The sequence below is a fragment of the Antrostomus carolinensis genome, unplaced genomic scaffold (assembly GCF_000700745.2).
Source record: "Antrostomus carolinensis isolate BGI_N321 unplaced genomic scaffold, ASM70074v2 scaffold26823, whole genome shotgun sequence".
NCBI classification, from domain to species: Eukaryota; Metazoa; Chordata; class Aves; order Caprimulgiformes; family Caprimulgidae; genus Antrostomus; species Antrostomus carolinensis.
The window spans coordinates 1-14,683 of NW_010303555.1; the positions used below are offsets into that span (position 1 = coordinate 1).

General features: G+C 45.4%; 1 protein-coding gene across 1 annotated transcript in view; it reads right to left on the reverse strand.

The window, feature by feature from the left end:
• Positions 1-961: 961 nt before the first annotated feature.
• LOC114818401 (rho GTPase-activating protein 32-like) overlaps positions 962-14,683 on the reverse strand; it is a gene marked incomplete at its 3' end in the record, with an annotated part of 21,609 nt that continues 7,887 nt past the window's right edge. The window contains exons 3-6 of the mRNA XM_029084057.1: positions 7,416-7,518; positions 3,777-3,921; positions 3,408-3,490; positions 962-1,069 (exon numbers count right to left, since the gene is read on the reverse strand). Of these exons, the coding sequence (XP_028939890.1) occupies positions 962-1,069; positions 3,408-3,490; positions 3,777-3,921; positions 7,416-7,518 (439 nt within the window). The remainder of the gene's footprint in view (positions 1,070-3,407; positions 3,491-3,776; positions 3,922-7,415; positions 7,519-14,683) is intronic.

Here is a 14,683-nt window from a genome sequence, read left to right on the forward strand (position 1 = left end):
TACTATTTAAAACAAATATTTATTTGGTATATTTTAAAATATAAAAATAAATATTTATTGGGTGTATATATATTTAAAAATATAAAAATAAATATTTACTGGATATAAATATATAAATTATACCTCGTTCAGGTTCAAGTCTTACTGAAATGGCAAGAGGAACGCTTGGTCTAGAAGGAAAAGGAGTGTGTGGCAGGGCCAGATCAAGATAAACAAACCGCACACATGAAGTGGGGAGTTTTTTGTTAACTGCTTTCCAGATACAGTAACTGGCAGCAGTTTAATGCAGTGGCTTTGTACAGAGCTCACCGCGGCCTTCTAATGCGATTTTCCCTCTTGCGAGGGAATGTTTCCAACTGATCCTGCTCAGCAAGGACCCCAGTATTCACAAAAGCAAACTCAAACGAGATCGTTTGACTGCTTGTGGGTGAATTGCCAGAGAGGAGAAAAGAGCTGACCCTCATTAACTGCACACAGGGGAATCTGACTCAGATTTCCCAGGTTGGTAACAAAAGCAGGCCAGAAATCAACACAATAGAGGCCTGGGAGTTGTGTTGGTTTTTTTTTCTTTTAAAGCAAAATTTCTAAATAACACCATTAATTTTAAACTGCCTTATTATGCACATTCAAAACTAATTTTAGGGGACAGATTTATCCAAGATCATCTCCTTAAGTCTGAATTTTTGTAGCCATAGCTGTCAAATTAGACTCTAGAGAGTTCTGCAATGGGAAATCACTGATGCCTCTGAACAAATTCTACATCACAGGTTCAGGCGCTTGCCAGCTGGTCTCCAGCCCTGGCCAAGAATCATTTCACATCAGAAATTTTAGAGGAGGAGAAGAGAGCGCTGGATGGAAGAAAAGAAGATCTCTTTCTCAGCTGCTGAAAGGCAAACAGGTACCCGTTTTAGAAATATAAAAATTTTCTTGTATTGAAATGGGGAAAAAGAAAGAAGAGTACCTGAGGAGGTTTGGAGCCCAGACGATGGCCAGGTTCTTAGTGTGCATATTAGTGATGGAGCAGTAATCAGCCAGCCGAGCTAAGTGTCTCATTAGGAACTCCAGTGTCCTGGAAAAGAGGAGATAGGCAAATGTTCAGCACCAACGAGCAAAGCCATCCTGCAATTTACACAACAAACCCCAGTTCATTATTTTCTTTTGGTTTGACAGCTCAGAAAAAAATAACTTTTAAAATGTTGTACTTGATAAATGTTGTCTGTAGCAAATAATTACATCAGGGCGGGGTGAGGGGAGTCTCTCCTGCTTTGTCCCAGCTCAATAAAAACATGTCCAAGGGCTGGATCCAGCAAACACTGAGGGGGACAGGAATGATCCACATGCCACCAGCACAGCAGATCTCGAATCCATCACTTGGGGGCTGTAACAGAAATGTGCCCTTTGCACTGTAGTGCCTGTTCAGTAGGGGTGGGCAAGGATGGGGGTAAGTGGGGGAGTATTTATTTGGATACCCCAGGATCCTGAAAAGCAGCAAATTCTGAGTTCTACTTATGGAATTACTGGCTACGGGTTTCTTACACGTCTATAAGGCAGATCCAAGGCTCAACGTCCCAGGCTTCTGGTCACATTAAAAAAATAAAGGTTTTTTTATATTAAACACCCTGGTAGCACCCAGGAGGAGGAGGGAGCACAAGGGGGTAATAAAAATGCTGCTCCCTCCTCCTCAGGGTGCTGGCCCAGGCTCGTGTCTGTCTCACTGTGTGTTCTTTTCCTCTGGGGGAGGTGGGGGCTTCGGTGCTCAAAATTCCAAATGCCCCAGGCCTGACCTGAAGAGGGATGGTTCCAGCTGGAGCCCAAAGGGACAGCTCCAGCACACAGGCTGGGTACCTGCACGGAACTTCTCATCACAGCACAGCAGCAGAAAAATAAAGTGTTTATTTCCTTTTGTCCTCTCTCTGGTCTAAGACTAAACCCCCCCCCAGGCATCAGAGTTACACAAGTTTGTTATCCCCATAAAATCAGTCATTTTAGGGAAAAGGTGGAATGCACCCGAGGGAATTAAAACAAAACGAGGGAGACTAAGGGGGCAGGGCCTTGAAAAGCACCTTCTCAAAAATAAACTAAATAAAATATTACAATTACTTAATTACAGAGTACCAGCTACCACACTAATTAGTTATTTAGATAGCAAGTAGCACACACTTATAACTTGTTAGTTAGCCATTATAATTAAGACTAATAATGATATAAGTTATTAATATTCAAATAATAGAATTAGTTATTTATACCACTCAGGTGCAGTATCATAATTGTCTAGATTTCACCACACAATACTTAATATTTAAATATATTAACAAATTATTATGAATAGTTATCAATATCTAAATAACTATCTTCACACTGTACAACTGGTCACTCAGGGTACAGAATCACAACTCATTCTGCAAATACATTGTAATAATAAACTGCCATGCTAATTGATGATTATAATAATGTATTATATTAATCATATAATGTATTATATTAATCTATGGTTATCATAACTGACCAGCCACTGACCATAAAGTGATATGGCAATTAACAACTATCATAAGGTGTTATAATTGGATATTTATAGTCAAATACACTATAGTCACCTAAACCACTCAGGACACAACTGGTCCAGCTAATTACAATAGTTATTGATATTTAAATAACTTTCAATATACATTGTAATTAATATACCAATTACAATACATAATTGGTCAAAACTACTTGCATTAATTATTAATACTATTTAATTATCACAGTATTATAATTGGTTATTAATACCAATCAATTACCATACTTTTCATTCCAATGTCTATTTACCATACCCTGCCATAATTTTTAATACTAAAGAGCATTAATGTGGTGTTATACTTAGTCAAGACTCATTACCATATAGTAATGAATATATTATTGTAATTGGTGGTTTTTAAACACTGCATTATAATTTGTTATTCTACTACAGCATTGTTATAATTTGCTGTAATTGTAATTATTATTGCTGGGGGGAAACTGGAGACAAAATACACTTGACCACATTAAACTGAAGGCCTGAGAATTTTTTTGTCTAAGTTTCCTTTTTTTAATTGTGATTCCCAGAGCTGGTGCTGTGCCCTCACCAATAACCATCAAATAAATTTCCTTAGTGGCATCAATCAGCCACTCCTGACATAAGGAGCTTGTGTTGACCTCCTGTACGCAGTTTCCAAGGAAGTCAAATAACAAACTATATCTATACAAACTATATAATGTTTGGTAATGAGCTAATTAATTAAAATATAAATCAACTTTCTAAATATTAAAATGGTTTATGGCTACAGAGGCACAGAGCAGCTATCTCGAGAGGGAGAACTGGAATTGCATCAGGTCACCCCAGCAATAATAAAACACTGAGCAGCACGCAGAGAAAAGGCTGCACTGACCTGTAGTGGGGAGGGGGCAGCTGCTGGATGACATCGTGGATCTTCACCAGCCGCTCTTCATCTGTAGCAGCAGAAACAGCGTCCTGGAACAAGGCAGGAAGGGAGTTAGCTGCAAATAAGAGCAGATACCTGCCACAGCATCTCGAACCGCGTGGCTGACGCGCTGTTCTTCGGTGGCAGCACAAACCCCAGTGGTGTCAGGCTGGTCCTGTTGGAGACGGGCGCTTCTGCTCGCTCTAAAAACCCCACCGCAAGCAGAAGTACGAGACAGCAAGGTGTGTGGCAGCAGGTTCAGCTCAGTTCTCTGTTCAACCTGTGCAGACGATGTCACGCTGAAATGGAAAGTGAAAGGCATTGCCGTGTACTTACTGAGAACTTCTCGTAGAGTTGATAGGTCAGCAGAGGGTTCGGGAGTTCGCGGAAGTAGAGTTTGCAGAGGGAGCCCACGCAGTGAATGTCTTGGATGTAAATATCCTTTGTCAGGTCGGGAATCTGCTCTGAGTCAAACTCGTGTCTGGAAAGGAGAGAAGAAAAATGAGCATGTTGCAAGTACACTGATAAAATAATCAAAATTGGATTATATAGAAGAGCTGGTTCAATTAATAAGTAGAAAACTGGAAAGCCTAATGTGTAAGTTCAGATTGTTAGTGTTAAACCAGGTAATCACAGAAACCTCACCAAGAAGAAACTGCAAAGTCCCAGGCCTGTTCTAATCATTAACTTAGCACTGGAGTTAAGAACAATGTATCTATCTCCATCATAGAACTTCAGAAATCAAAATTAATTACCTTATAGTTCATAGCAGCACTAAGACTCTTTGTTTTACTGATCACTGGGATGTGACACGAGAACGTGTTGAGTCAACTCCTTGGGACACGGCAGACAGAGGTGGTGGGGACAGGCCCAAGAAAGACCCGAGCACGCACAAAGGAAAAGTACAACCCAAGGAAACAGTGATGAGATCACCAGAGAGAGAGCGTGCATGTGAAAGGGACATTTACATATATTAATAAGTTCCTGGAAATGTAATGAATATGTTAATGACATTGGAAAATAAATGAATATGCATATTTCAATGATAGAAAGCTTTTGTGGAGAGACAAGTCGGTACACATGCGATCAGATGGAGCAATCCCCTGTGCATCCAGCGCCGTAATAAAGAAGTGTGGCTTCTTAAGACTACACTGGAGTCAAGAAGTTCATTCCAATTTTGATGACACAAAGGGGTTTGAAAAGGAAGAATGAAAATAAAAGTTAGTGCAACCTGCAGTCAAGAAAAGCAAGGGTTTCCTGACTTACAGGAAAAAATAAACACTTGGTCACCACAGCCACACAGCCCTTGGTTGTGGTGCTGCTGGAGTGGATTTTTCCAAAAGATGACTTATTTTTTTTCTTCTAATAAGTGATTTTCAGTTAGTTTTACAACTGACTGATTGGCTAGTCTGCAATCCCTTCTCCTGCAACAGGGCCTTTCACAAAGTCTCCAGAAAATGTATTCCAAGACCAACAATCTGAACATTTAACAACCTGAACATTGAATCTGAGACCATCTGAATATTTAACCGGAAGGGCTGTGACAAAAGCTGCTGTCCCTTTGCATTTCCAAAGGCCTGGAAATTGCAGTGATAAAGCAATTCCCACCAGCAGTGCCCTGGGCAGCTCTGCACATGGAAACTGGCTGTGCAGAAATTCCCTGGGGACACGCCTCTGCTGCATGGTGGGGAGAGCCAGGGACCACAGGAAGAAAATCCCAAAGCATTCCCTTGGTTTTCAGAGAGAGAAAAACCCAAATCACAAACATTTATGGACTAAAAGCTGAGCTGAGAAGGCCAAGGGCTGGCTCGCTGTTAGAGTATGAGCATGGAAATGCTGTTCCAGATTAGCCCGGGCTGGCACAGTGAGAACACGGCTGCTCCAAGATGGAGCTCTGTTTCCTACCAGGGTCTTTCAGCCGTGAACCAAAACTTCTTCACCATCTGCGCGGGGAGTCAGCCTGTCTACACCACCACAGCAACAGCGGGGGCTTGGTGGCAACATCCCTGGCTTCTCCTCTCTCCTCTTCAGACAAGAGGGTGAACACTCCACGCCAGTTCCTCATCCCAAAGACAGCACAGAAGGAGGAAACACAGGTCTCTGCCACAATCCTCAGCGTTCAGTATATGACGCTCCCACAAGCACGTTCTGACTCACCACTTACTCATATCTGGGAGAGAAACTTATTTCCTGCGCTTGGCTCCAGAGAAGGAGAGAGATCTCAGACCAGGGAGCAACACCAACCCACCCCACACATATACCCTCAGCCTCGGCTGACGTTCTCTGGCCAGATCCTGCCCTTCCCCAGTACTCCTGGTGCTCCAGTAAATCTCACGCCGTGTCAGAGACCCCCCCTGCAGAAGCAGAAGATGAAGAAAGGGAAGCCCTACATTCAGCCCTTTTTCTCTCTCTCTGCACTGGCCACTTCGAGAACTACATGTTATTTCTTTTGCCCCCAAAGGAAGATTTGGTTAGGAGAAGAATACAACTTCACAGTTCCTCAGAAAAAGCCAGAATACAGGGACACACACCCCAACAACCCTCGCTCTGCCTACCAGCCAAATAAAGGCAGCTGCTAAAGAGCCAACCTCTGTCCTGGAGCACATCTCCCATGTGGAACACATCCTCTCACTTTCTCTCCAAGCAAAAAGCCCTTTAAATCCAGGGAGATTCAATTCTTCTGTGTGAAACTCAAGAACAGTGACTCATTTCTAAGGACACTGCAGCTCTAGCTTTGCAATAAGCCTAATGATCTGTTTATATAGCTGGAAACTACGGCGATGCAACGTGTCCTACGTTAATCAAACACTGATGAAAATCTGCAGTGATTTAGATGAACAGCAAGGACAGCGTCTACAAGTTCTGCCATGCACACCCTTCCTTTTGTCTTTGGAACATCTCAGAAAATTGAAAAATAAGCTGTTGCTTCATTCCCTCTGTTATACCAGGGAATTATGCCATTGCAAGTCTTAGAAAACCATTTTTAAAGAACTTTTGGAGAACAGCAAAGGAGAAAATGGTCCTGGCAACACAAAGGGTAAAAATTGGACCAGGGCAGCAATTAGAAAGATGGTCCAGCACAAGTCACCAGCAGGGAATTAAAGGAAGGACAAAGACTGTGCTCAGCCAGGACTGCTGTGGGCAGCAGCTACAGTCAGAGTCTTTGGAGCCCGTGTATCAAACCCTGGAGAGCAGAGTTTTAAAACAGAACTTGCTGTGATGAGAAACAGGGTTAAGCTGAACCAGAATAAGCTCATCCACACCAGGGTTTGTACAGTAATGGGACCGGCTCAAACCCATCCCCTGAACTTGGGAAGAGCTGGCACAAAGAGGATTTCTGCTTCGTATTACGGAAAATACCCTTTGGTGCCTCTGCGAGGCCGTGGGCCCAGGATCAACACTGGAATCAGTCACATCCCGCTAGGTTCTCTCAGTCCCTTCACAACAGAAAAATGCAAACCAAACGATGAGAGGAAAATGAGCCTCACCAAGGGATAAAGACCATTTAACTGCGATGGGAACAGCTCCTCGATGGGGAGGACACACACCCAGCCTTTCCCCGCATGGCTGCACAGCGTGGCAATGCCACCCACCGAGAATTACACAAGTATTCCTTGCACATGACCAATTCATTGCTAATAGGAGTCCAAAGCAGCGAGGAAAGAGATCAGCTGCTCAAAGGGCTCCGGGAGCAAGAGGGAACAGCAATGAAAGGTGACAGCACAGTGACACCACGATCCCAGAGCCTCGATACTCTATCCTGAAGGAAAACTTCCTGCCAAATGAGTTCTACTGAACAACCCGTTGTTGCTCCAGAAGGGTGGCAAACCCGAGGGACCATCCACGGAGTAACAGCCGAGCTGGAGCTGCTGGGAGGCTCAGCCCCGCAGCGCGGGCTCCTGCACGCACAGCCGCTGACCCCGCGCGCGCCTCCTCCGTCCCCGCAAACCCGCCTGCCACGCGCAGCGCCCTCACCGCAGCTTCTGGATGTTGGAGGCGATCCCAGACAGACGGTATATCCCATCCACGATGCCATGCTTCTCAATGAATTCAGTGCAGCTCTTGAGGACCTGGGGGACTGAAGAACAAGTGGTGTTGGTTAGTTGAGGATATTATTAAAGTCCTAGTTCAGGTTGTGGTCTTGTCAGATGCCAGAAACTAAGCCCAGCTGGGCTACTGCTTTAGTTCTTCCTTGGAGGCGAAAGGCTGTAAGAAATTTAACTTAGGAGCTACTGTGGAAACTGGTCAGAGGTGTTTTTTACTTTAAAGAAATGCCAGGTTATGAATCAGGTTGAAAAAAGTCAACTCTGGTCAAGCAGAGACAGTGCAGGTCCCGTTGCAACTCTCACAAGAACTGTGGTATTAAATTCCTTCCCAGAAGAGCTGTGAAATTGAGTAAATACCCTCTTTGGCCAAAGACTTCCCTTGTTTTCAAATCTATGCAGGATTTATCTGTACTGCTTGGTTTAAGCAAATACAAACATTAAGGAGATGCTGCTTTCTGCAGCAGGAGAGTTTTTACAACTGATAATTTCACCCCCAATGTCTACCGGAGCGTGACTGATAGCGACAGTGTACAGCACTCACAGAAACTGCAGCAGAGCAGGGCATGACAGAATGGAAAAAATAAACCCAGAGGACATCATTAGGTGTCAAGTTAATATTCAAGCCGCTTCACCAACCGATTCCTCCCAGCTGACTTCTCAGCCTCATGCAGCATCCACTGCCAGAGCTATCTGTCCATCCTCGTCAGCTTAAGAAGGAGCAAATTATTTATAAAAGGGAGATAAAACTGCCCTGGACACAGAAAGAAAATTAGGATTGAGCTCCTGTGAGCAAATCTTCAAGGAACAAGCTCAGATCCGTGTGGATTCCTCTGCAAGTCACCTTTTTGCTACAGCTCCTATGATGATCGCGATTTATCCTTACATTAGACGCCAGGTCTGATCAATTTGCCACGTGACACAGATTCTGAACAGGTCGTGTGGCAAATCCCCTTACACCGAGCAGCAGATGCCATCTGCCAGTCAGTTCTCCTAAGTCCTGCTGAGCTCACATGCTCTGTTCTTTCCCCTCCCCAGCTGCTTCTCTGCGTTTTTTTCCAGCTTGCAGCAAACACTCGCACAGCTCAAAAAAAGACTCGTTTCACATGGCTCCCTGGAAATCTGCAGGTGCATCCTGGGCTGAGGACACTGGAGCACAGGAGAACAAACCCTCTACCTCTGTCAGTCACGCAGGCTCAGCTCTGCTAGATCAGGTCCCGGGCCTGCGATACCCAAAGACACCAAGAGACAGTAGAACTGAGCCAGTCCAGCTCTGCTGTTACGCTACGAGGTGTTTACAGCATCTCACGCTGTTTTCCAAGGCAAGGTGCAGACTTTGGGGCAAGCAGAGCCCTTGTACCTCAAGCAATGGTAGAGAAAGAGCCTTGGAAACCAAATCCTGCTTTTTGGGGAAAGAAAAACAACCGAGGTGATCACCTTCTGCTCTCCCTTGTAGGTGCAATGGAAATTCAACTTCCACTAATGCACCCAGAAGACGTTTGAAGAAGGAAACCTCAGCACCCACTGTCAGCCTTGTGAGCTCAGGATGGCACAACTGCTGGCACTGGGAATCAACCAGACACACATTTAGGCACCTGAGCCAGGAGAAGCAACAACTTCTCACCAATTTGGAGAGCACGTTGGTAAAATGTGCATCAGTCACCCACAGCACCGCAAGCTGCAGGTCTGAGAGCAGAGCAGGCAGAGCAGATGGCCCTCAGCGCCAACAGCGTTTCAAAAAACGTGTTTGCAGGACAACGCTTACCCCTTAACACAAAAAGATTCAACACCTCTTGAAGAATAACATCTTTAAGGCTTTACGTCAGTGCACAGGGGTGGAGTTGTATGATACTCGAGCAGTCACCAAAACCAGCTAAAATAGGTTCTGCGTTGCACTACAGCGTCAGGAGACAACTGAGACCCAGGCAGAACACAGGCAGACACAGCTGGTGGTTTCTTTTCTTCTGTGGCGATGCGCACGGGGACAGCATCTCCTGTTCCTCACACACCAGGACCCCCCGGGAGGCCTGTGCCACAGGGAGCGGACTGCGCGTGTTTCCAAGGCCCTTCTCCTCCGGGGCTGATCTAGCTGCGCAAACAAACAGTGGTAAGAGTGGTGGTTATCTGCCAGCTCAGCTGTCACAACCTGTTGTGACAATGGGAGACTGGTCACGGGAGAACAGGGGACACAGCACCAACAATACACTCGTGTTTGTCATGGAAGATCTTGGGCACAGTTAGAATAATTAACATACACTGAAATAATTCCAGCAGGCTTGTTCTGTGCGTTTCCTAACCTGGTTACCAGGACGATCTGTTCTTTAAGCTAAATATATCGTGCCAGCACCACAGATATTTTGGGGGAATTCTGCCTGGCTGGAGAAGTGACTGAAATTCAAGTAGGGCTGTAATTGGACTTGAAGTCCCTTTGCTGGAATGGTGACGTGATTTTTCAACAAAGATGACACCTGACAACTACATGCGTGTTTAACCTCCCTCTCCCCTTTGACTCCCAAGCCCTTCAGCTGAATATACATTTATATATACAGATATATGCACGTATGGAGGGAACAGCGTCTGTTGCCACCAGAATTAAACAGCAGGATGGCAGCACAAGCTAAGACTTAACTTTGCAAACGTGAAGTGTGCCAAGGCCACCAGCTACAGGGGCTTCTGACATCACCTTGTGACTTTTTCAGGTTCCCGTCTCTGCCGATGGCACAAATCCCTCCCCTGTGCAGAGCTGAACCTCTCAGCGCCCGGTTCCTGACAGCCAGCGCCAGCAGGTCACTTTGGGACAGACACAAGGACAACCAAGCACACGGGATCTTCCTCCAGCCCCAACAATCCTCTGTGCAGAAACCTCTGTGCGCAGAACCGGGCACGCAGCCCTTCCAGTTCCATGTTCCCAGTAACAAAACCGTGCTAATACCGTCGGGTTTATTCCTTCCCTGAGTAACACGGGCTCCAACCACGGACTCTCTCTGCAGTGAAGTCACTAAAACCCACTGTCAGGGGATACATCTGAACAGCCACCTCTTCAGGAGAACCTGAGCACCCTACACATCTCCCGTTCCAAAATGAATCCCCCTCCCTCCCTCCCCGACTCTAATAACAGGGAGTTCCAGGAAACAGAGGCTGGAAACGTGGATGTATCAACAAAGGAGCCTTTAGCAGATTTCATCACCCTAGCAGCTCCAGGAATTTTTTCAACTCATTCCTGAGCATCTCTCAGCCGGTTTGAAAGGTTTATTGCATCTCTTAGGGCTCGTTAACCGGTTAATTCTTTGCCATTAAGAGGAAGCAGAGATTTTATGGTTTGCATTCTGAGGAACATTTTGATTCATCTTGAAATCAGGCACGTTTCCTTTCCTATCACCTTGGTTTCCATTTTTCCTTTTTAATCTCTTGTAACATTCCCTCCCTGCGTTTTGGGAGGCTTGCTTTATTTTTATTTATTTTTTTTTTATTTTCTTTGCACGTTACTGGAATCAGAACTATTTGTTCAGCCTGGGGAATGAGGCCTCCCATCAAGCTCCCCTCCAGCAACCTCGTTTTCACAATATTACAGCAATAAGGTGAAGTGCCGCGCCAGCCAGGCCTTTTGGCTGGTTAATGGACCATGCAGCTGCTCAGCTGAATTCCACACATAGCCAACAACCGGGGACAGCCAAACCTGCAGCCCGGCAGGGACGAGGGAAATGAAATGAACTGTCCTGAGCGCCACTCTGAACCGCCCAAAGGAGGTAATAACCGCGGTTTAGTTTTATAGTTATACTGAGGAAGCATGTGAAATAAACAGAACTGAGTGAAGAACAAAACAGAAGGTTAAGGGCGACGTTTAGAGCCATGAGAATATGAATTTAAACAGTCAGGTATGAGATAAAGTTCAGGTGGAGGCAGCTGAGGAAGGACGGGTGCGTGCGGAGGACAGAGCACCCCGAGAACACCCAGGACGATACAAGAGGTGACACCATGATGGGCCCCTTCCTCGGGGTTCTGTGACTGAGTGGAGACTCTGACAACTTCTCGACATCTGAAATGAGCCCAGTAAATCCTGCCTCCTTTGAACACATGGTTATGGAAAAACCTAACAATGCATAACCTCACCTGAAGAAATACAGTTGCTTTTACCCCAAATCATTCTTCTTATTTTTAGCTCAATTTTGCAACAATCTATCCAAGTCTTTCTTTAAAAAAAAAAATAAAATCACAAAAAAGCCCCCCCCAAAACCCACAAACAAGCAAACAAACAAAACCCCACAGTAAAATCCTGTAATAATTCAGACTGTAACTTCTTCTAGGAACCAGCCCTGGGTCGGGGCAACCCCAAGCACAAATACTCAATTCAAATGACTCATTTCTGAAGGTCTTGTGTCCACCTTACAGTGAAAGTCAGACAGAAGGTGCAAACCAGCATGGGACAGAGGTTAAAGATTTCCTTTTGATTGCCCTAGAAGGAGCTCCCTGACACCCAGTCAGTCACCTGCATGTGTCATTTTATAAGGACACAGAACCACCACCCCCTGCACATTCATTAAAAAAAAAACAACAACAAAAAAACCAAACAACACAAACTTTAAAAGATCCTCTTCTAAGGACTTTGGTCTCCCTCCTAAATCCCTGTTTGAATCACCAGGAGTACGACAGACGTACAAGACCAATCAAACAGCAAATTGCCTTCAAGAGATTCTCTCTTCCCAGGTTCCAAGAAGTGACCCACGTTAAAATTATTGGCGCTGCTGCTGAGTAAAGTCCGAGGCCGCTGTCACCAGCTGCACTATTTCCTGGTAACGTGCAACCTTTTTATTTGCAGCGTGACTTCTGCACTTGGGAAAGTGCAATAATGGAAGAGGGGCCATAAACCATGAGTCGGCCCCCAGTCGCAGTGCCCGATTCTGGAACCGGCCTCCGGCACCAGACTCTGCTTTTTAAGACTGGACTTTTTTCTGGCAGCTGCCCCAGAACCGCGTAAAAACAAAGTGCAAAGTTCAAGCTGAGCAACACCAACCCCCCGGTGTTGCATCAGGCTCAGAAAGTCGATAACCACGGGTTTTTTTAAGTCCTGGGAGATCAGCAATGTTCTCAACGTGGTGGGTATGTCTACACTAGGGTGGTTTTGCTCTTGAGGAACCTCAAGTGGTTCCTTACTGCACTTGTATCAGACTGGAGCCTTTGTACACCCACCTCCCAGGCTGCGTCCACCAGATTCTCTGGGGTTGGCTTTTTGAATACAAACCCAACAGCATATCGATGAATGTGGGATAAAGATACAAGGAATGCATTCATGTTTGGTCACTGTGCTAGTGTTTGCTGTTTAGATCAGTTACACTTACTACAAGAAGCTGAAAGGGGAAGAAGTATCCACCTGGTTAAGGGTGGAGTGAGGGATAAGAGCACACACAATTCCTGTACAGATCACAACATTTCTTCTCATGTTTGTTCCCACTACAGCTGTAGCGTTTCGAAATGCAAATTAATTTGTGAGTCCCTGCTGTCCTCTGGGTCACTCAGGCATAAAGAATCGCTCTTCTCCCAGCTGCAGGCAGGGTAAAAAAGAAGGGGAGAAAGAAACTGTCTCTTTTCTGAACTGCAAAAGCTGGTATCGCCCGCTCAGCTCTCCCTTTCTGCAGGTACTTCCCCCAGACAGGGAATTCTCTGTGGGGACCACATGTACCTCTGTGCAATGCTGACCCCGAACCCAATAATCTTGAGTTCCAGCAATTCAGAGGGCAGATGGTGGAGCAATAACTGTGCCTGTTATGTTTGGAAATTTGCCCAAAATAGCTCAAAACTATTGGCCTTTAAAAGTATCAACTTGTGTTCCCCGAGTTTGAGGAGCAGAGCATCATCTGCAGGAGGCGGGATGTCCTCTGCTCATTTGGGTCAGTCCCTGCAGCTTTGCCCGGGCTGTGGGATCCGCCTGGGACGTGACGGGAGTTTGTGTGAGCAGAGGCACACGCTCCCAGATGGGAACAAACATCTAGGCACCCAAAACACACGGGATTGTCAGGATTTACAGAACAGCTCCCATGAATCCAGCACCTTTTACTTTCCAGAACAGCTGACAGGTTTGGATTTGTGAAATTATGCAAATCCAACCTAAAACCAAAATAAACATAGGGGACACATACAGGTAAGTTCACTTATTTCCTACAGACATTCACAAGGCTACTCTGGATCTAGCACGCCAACCTGTGTTAACATTTGAATTAAAAAATTATTTAATGTTTATATCATGTTCTTGTTCTTCCAAGTACTTTACACGAATTAGAAACTTGCCCTCGTGGCACCCTGGGGGCAGATACGGACTATTAGTTTCATTTTACAAGCGTGGAGATGGAAGGGGAGATACCAAACAAGTTCCCCAAGGCCATGAAAGGTGTGTTTGCACCTGGCTCCCAGCTCCCCGGCCAGATCTCTGACTGTAACTGAGGTCACTGATTACTCAAGTCCTTTGGAGATGGATTTTGATAAAAAAGAATTACTATAAATTGTGAAATACTGAAAGAAAACTGGTTGTGGCATGTCTGAGGCAGACAAGTTTCAGTTTCTCCTCAACCTCCTGAAAAAAAGGGATGGCCAAATGAAATCAGAGCCAGCAGAAAGGGAACAGCCAACACGACCTGTGAGCTCAAAGCCTGTCACATCACCACAGCCCCACTGAGATACTGCCCCAGCTGCAAACGGTAAATACAGTTACAGCTGCTTGTTCCCCCGTTTACACACAGGTTCCTCACTGTGAAACACAAACCACATGGGAAATGGGAAAGGAAGGTAAGAAAAGAGAAACACAGACACACACACACACACACACAAAGACACACACACAGACAAAAACACAGAAAGACACACAGACACACACAGACACAGACACACACAGACAGACACAGACACACAGAGACACAGTCAGACACAGACAGACACATACACACAGACACAGACACACACAGACAGACACAGACACACAGAGACACAGTCAGACACAGACAGACACATACACACAGACACAGACACACACAGACAGACACAGACACACAGAGACACAGTCAGACACAGACAGACACATACACACAGACACAGACACACACAGACAGACACAGACACACAGAGACACAGTCAGACACAGACAGACACATACACACAGACACAGACACACACACACAGACACACAGAGACACAGACGCACACAGACACAGA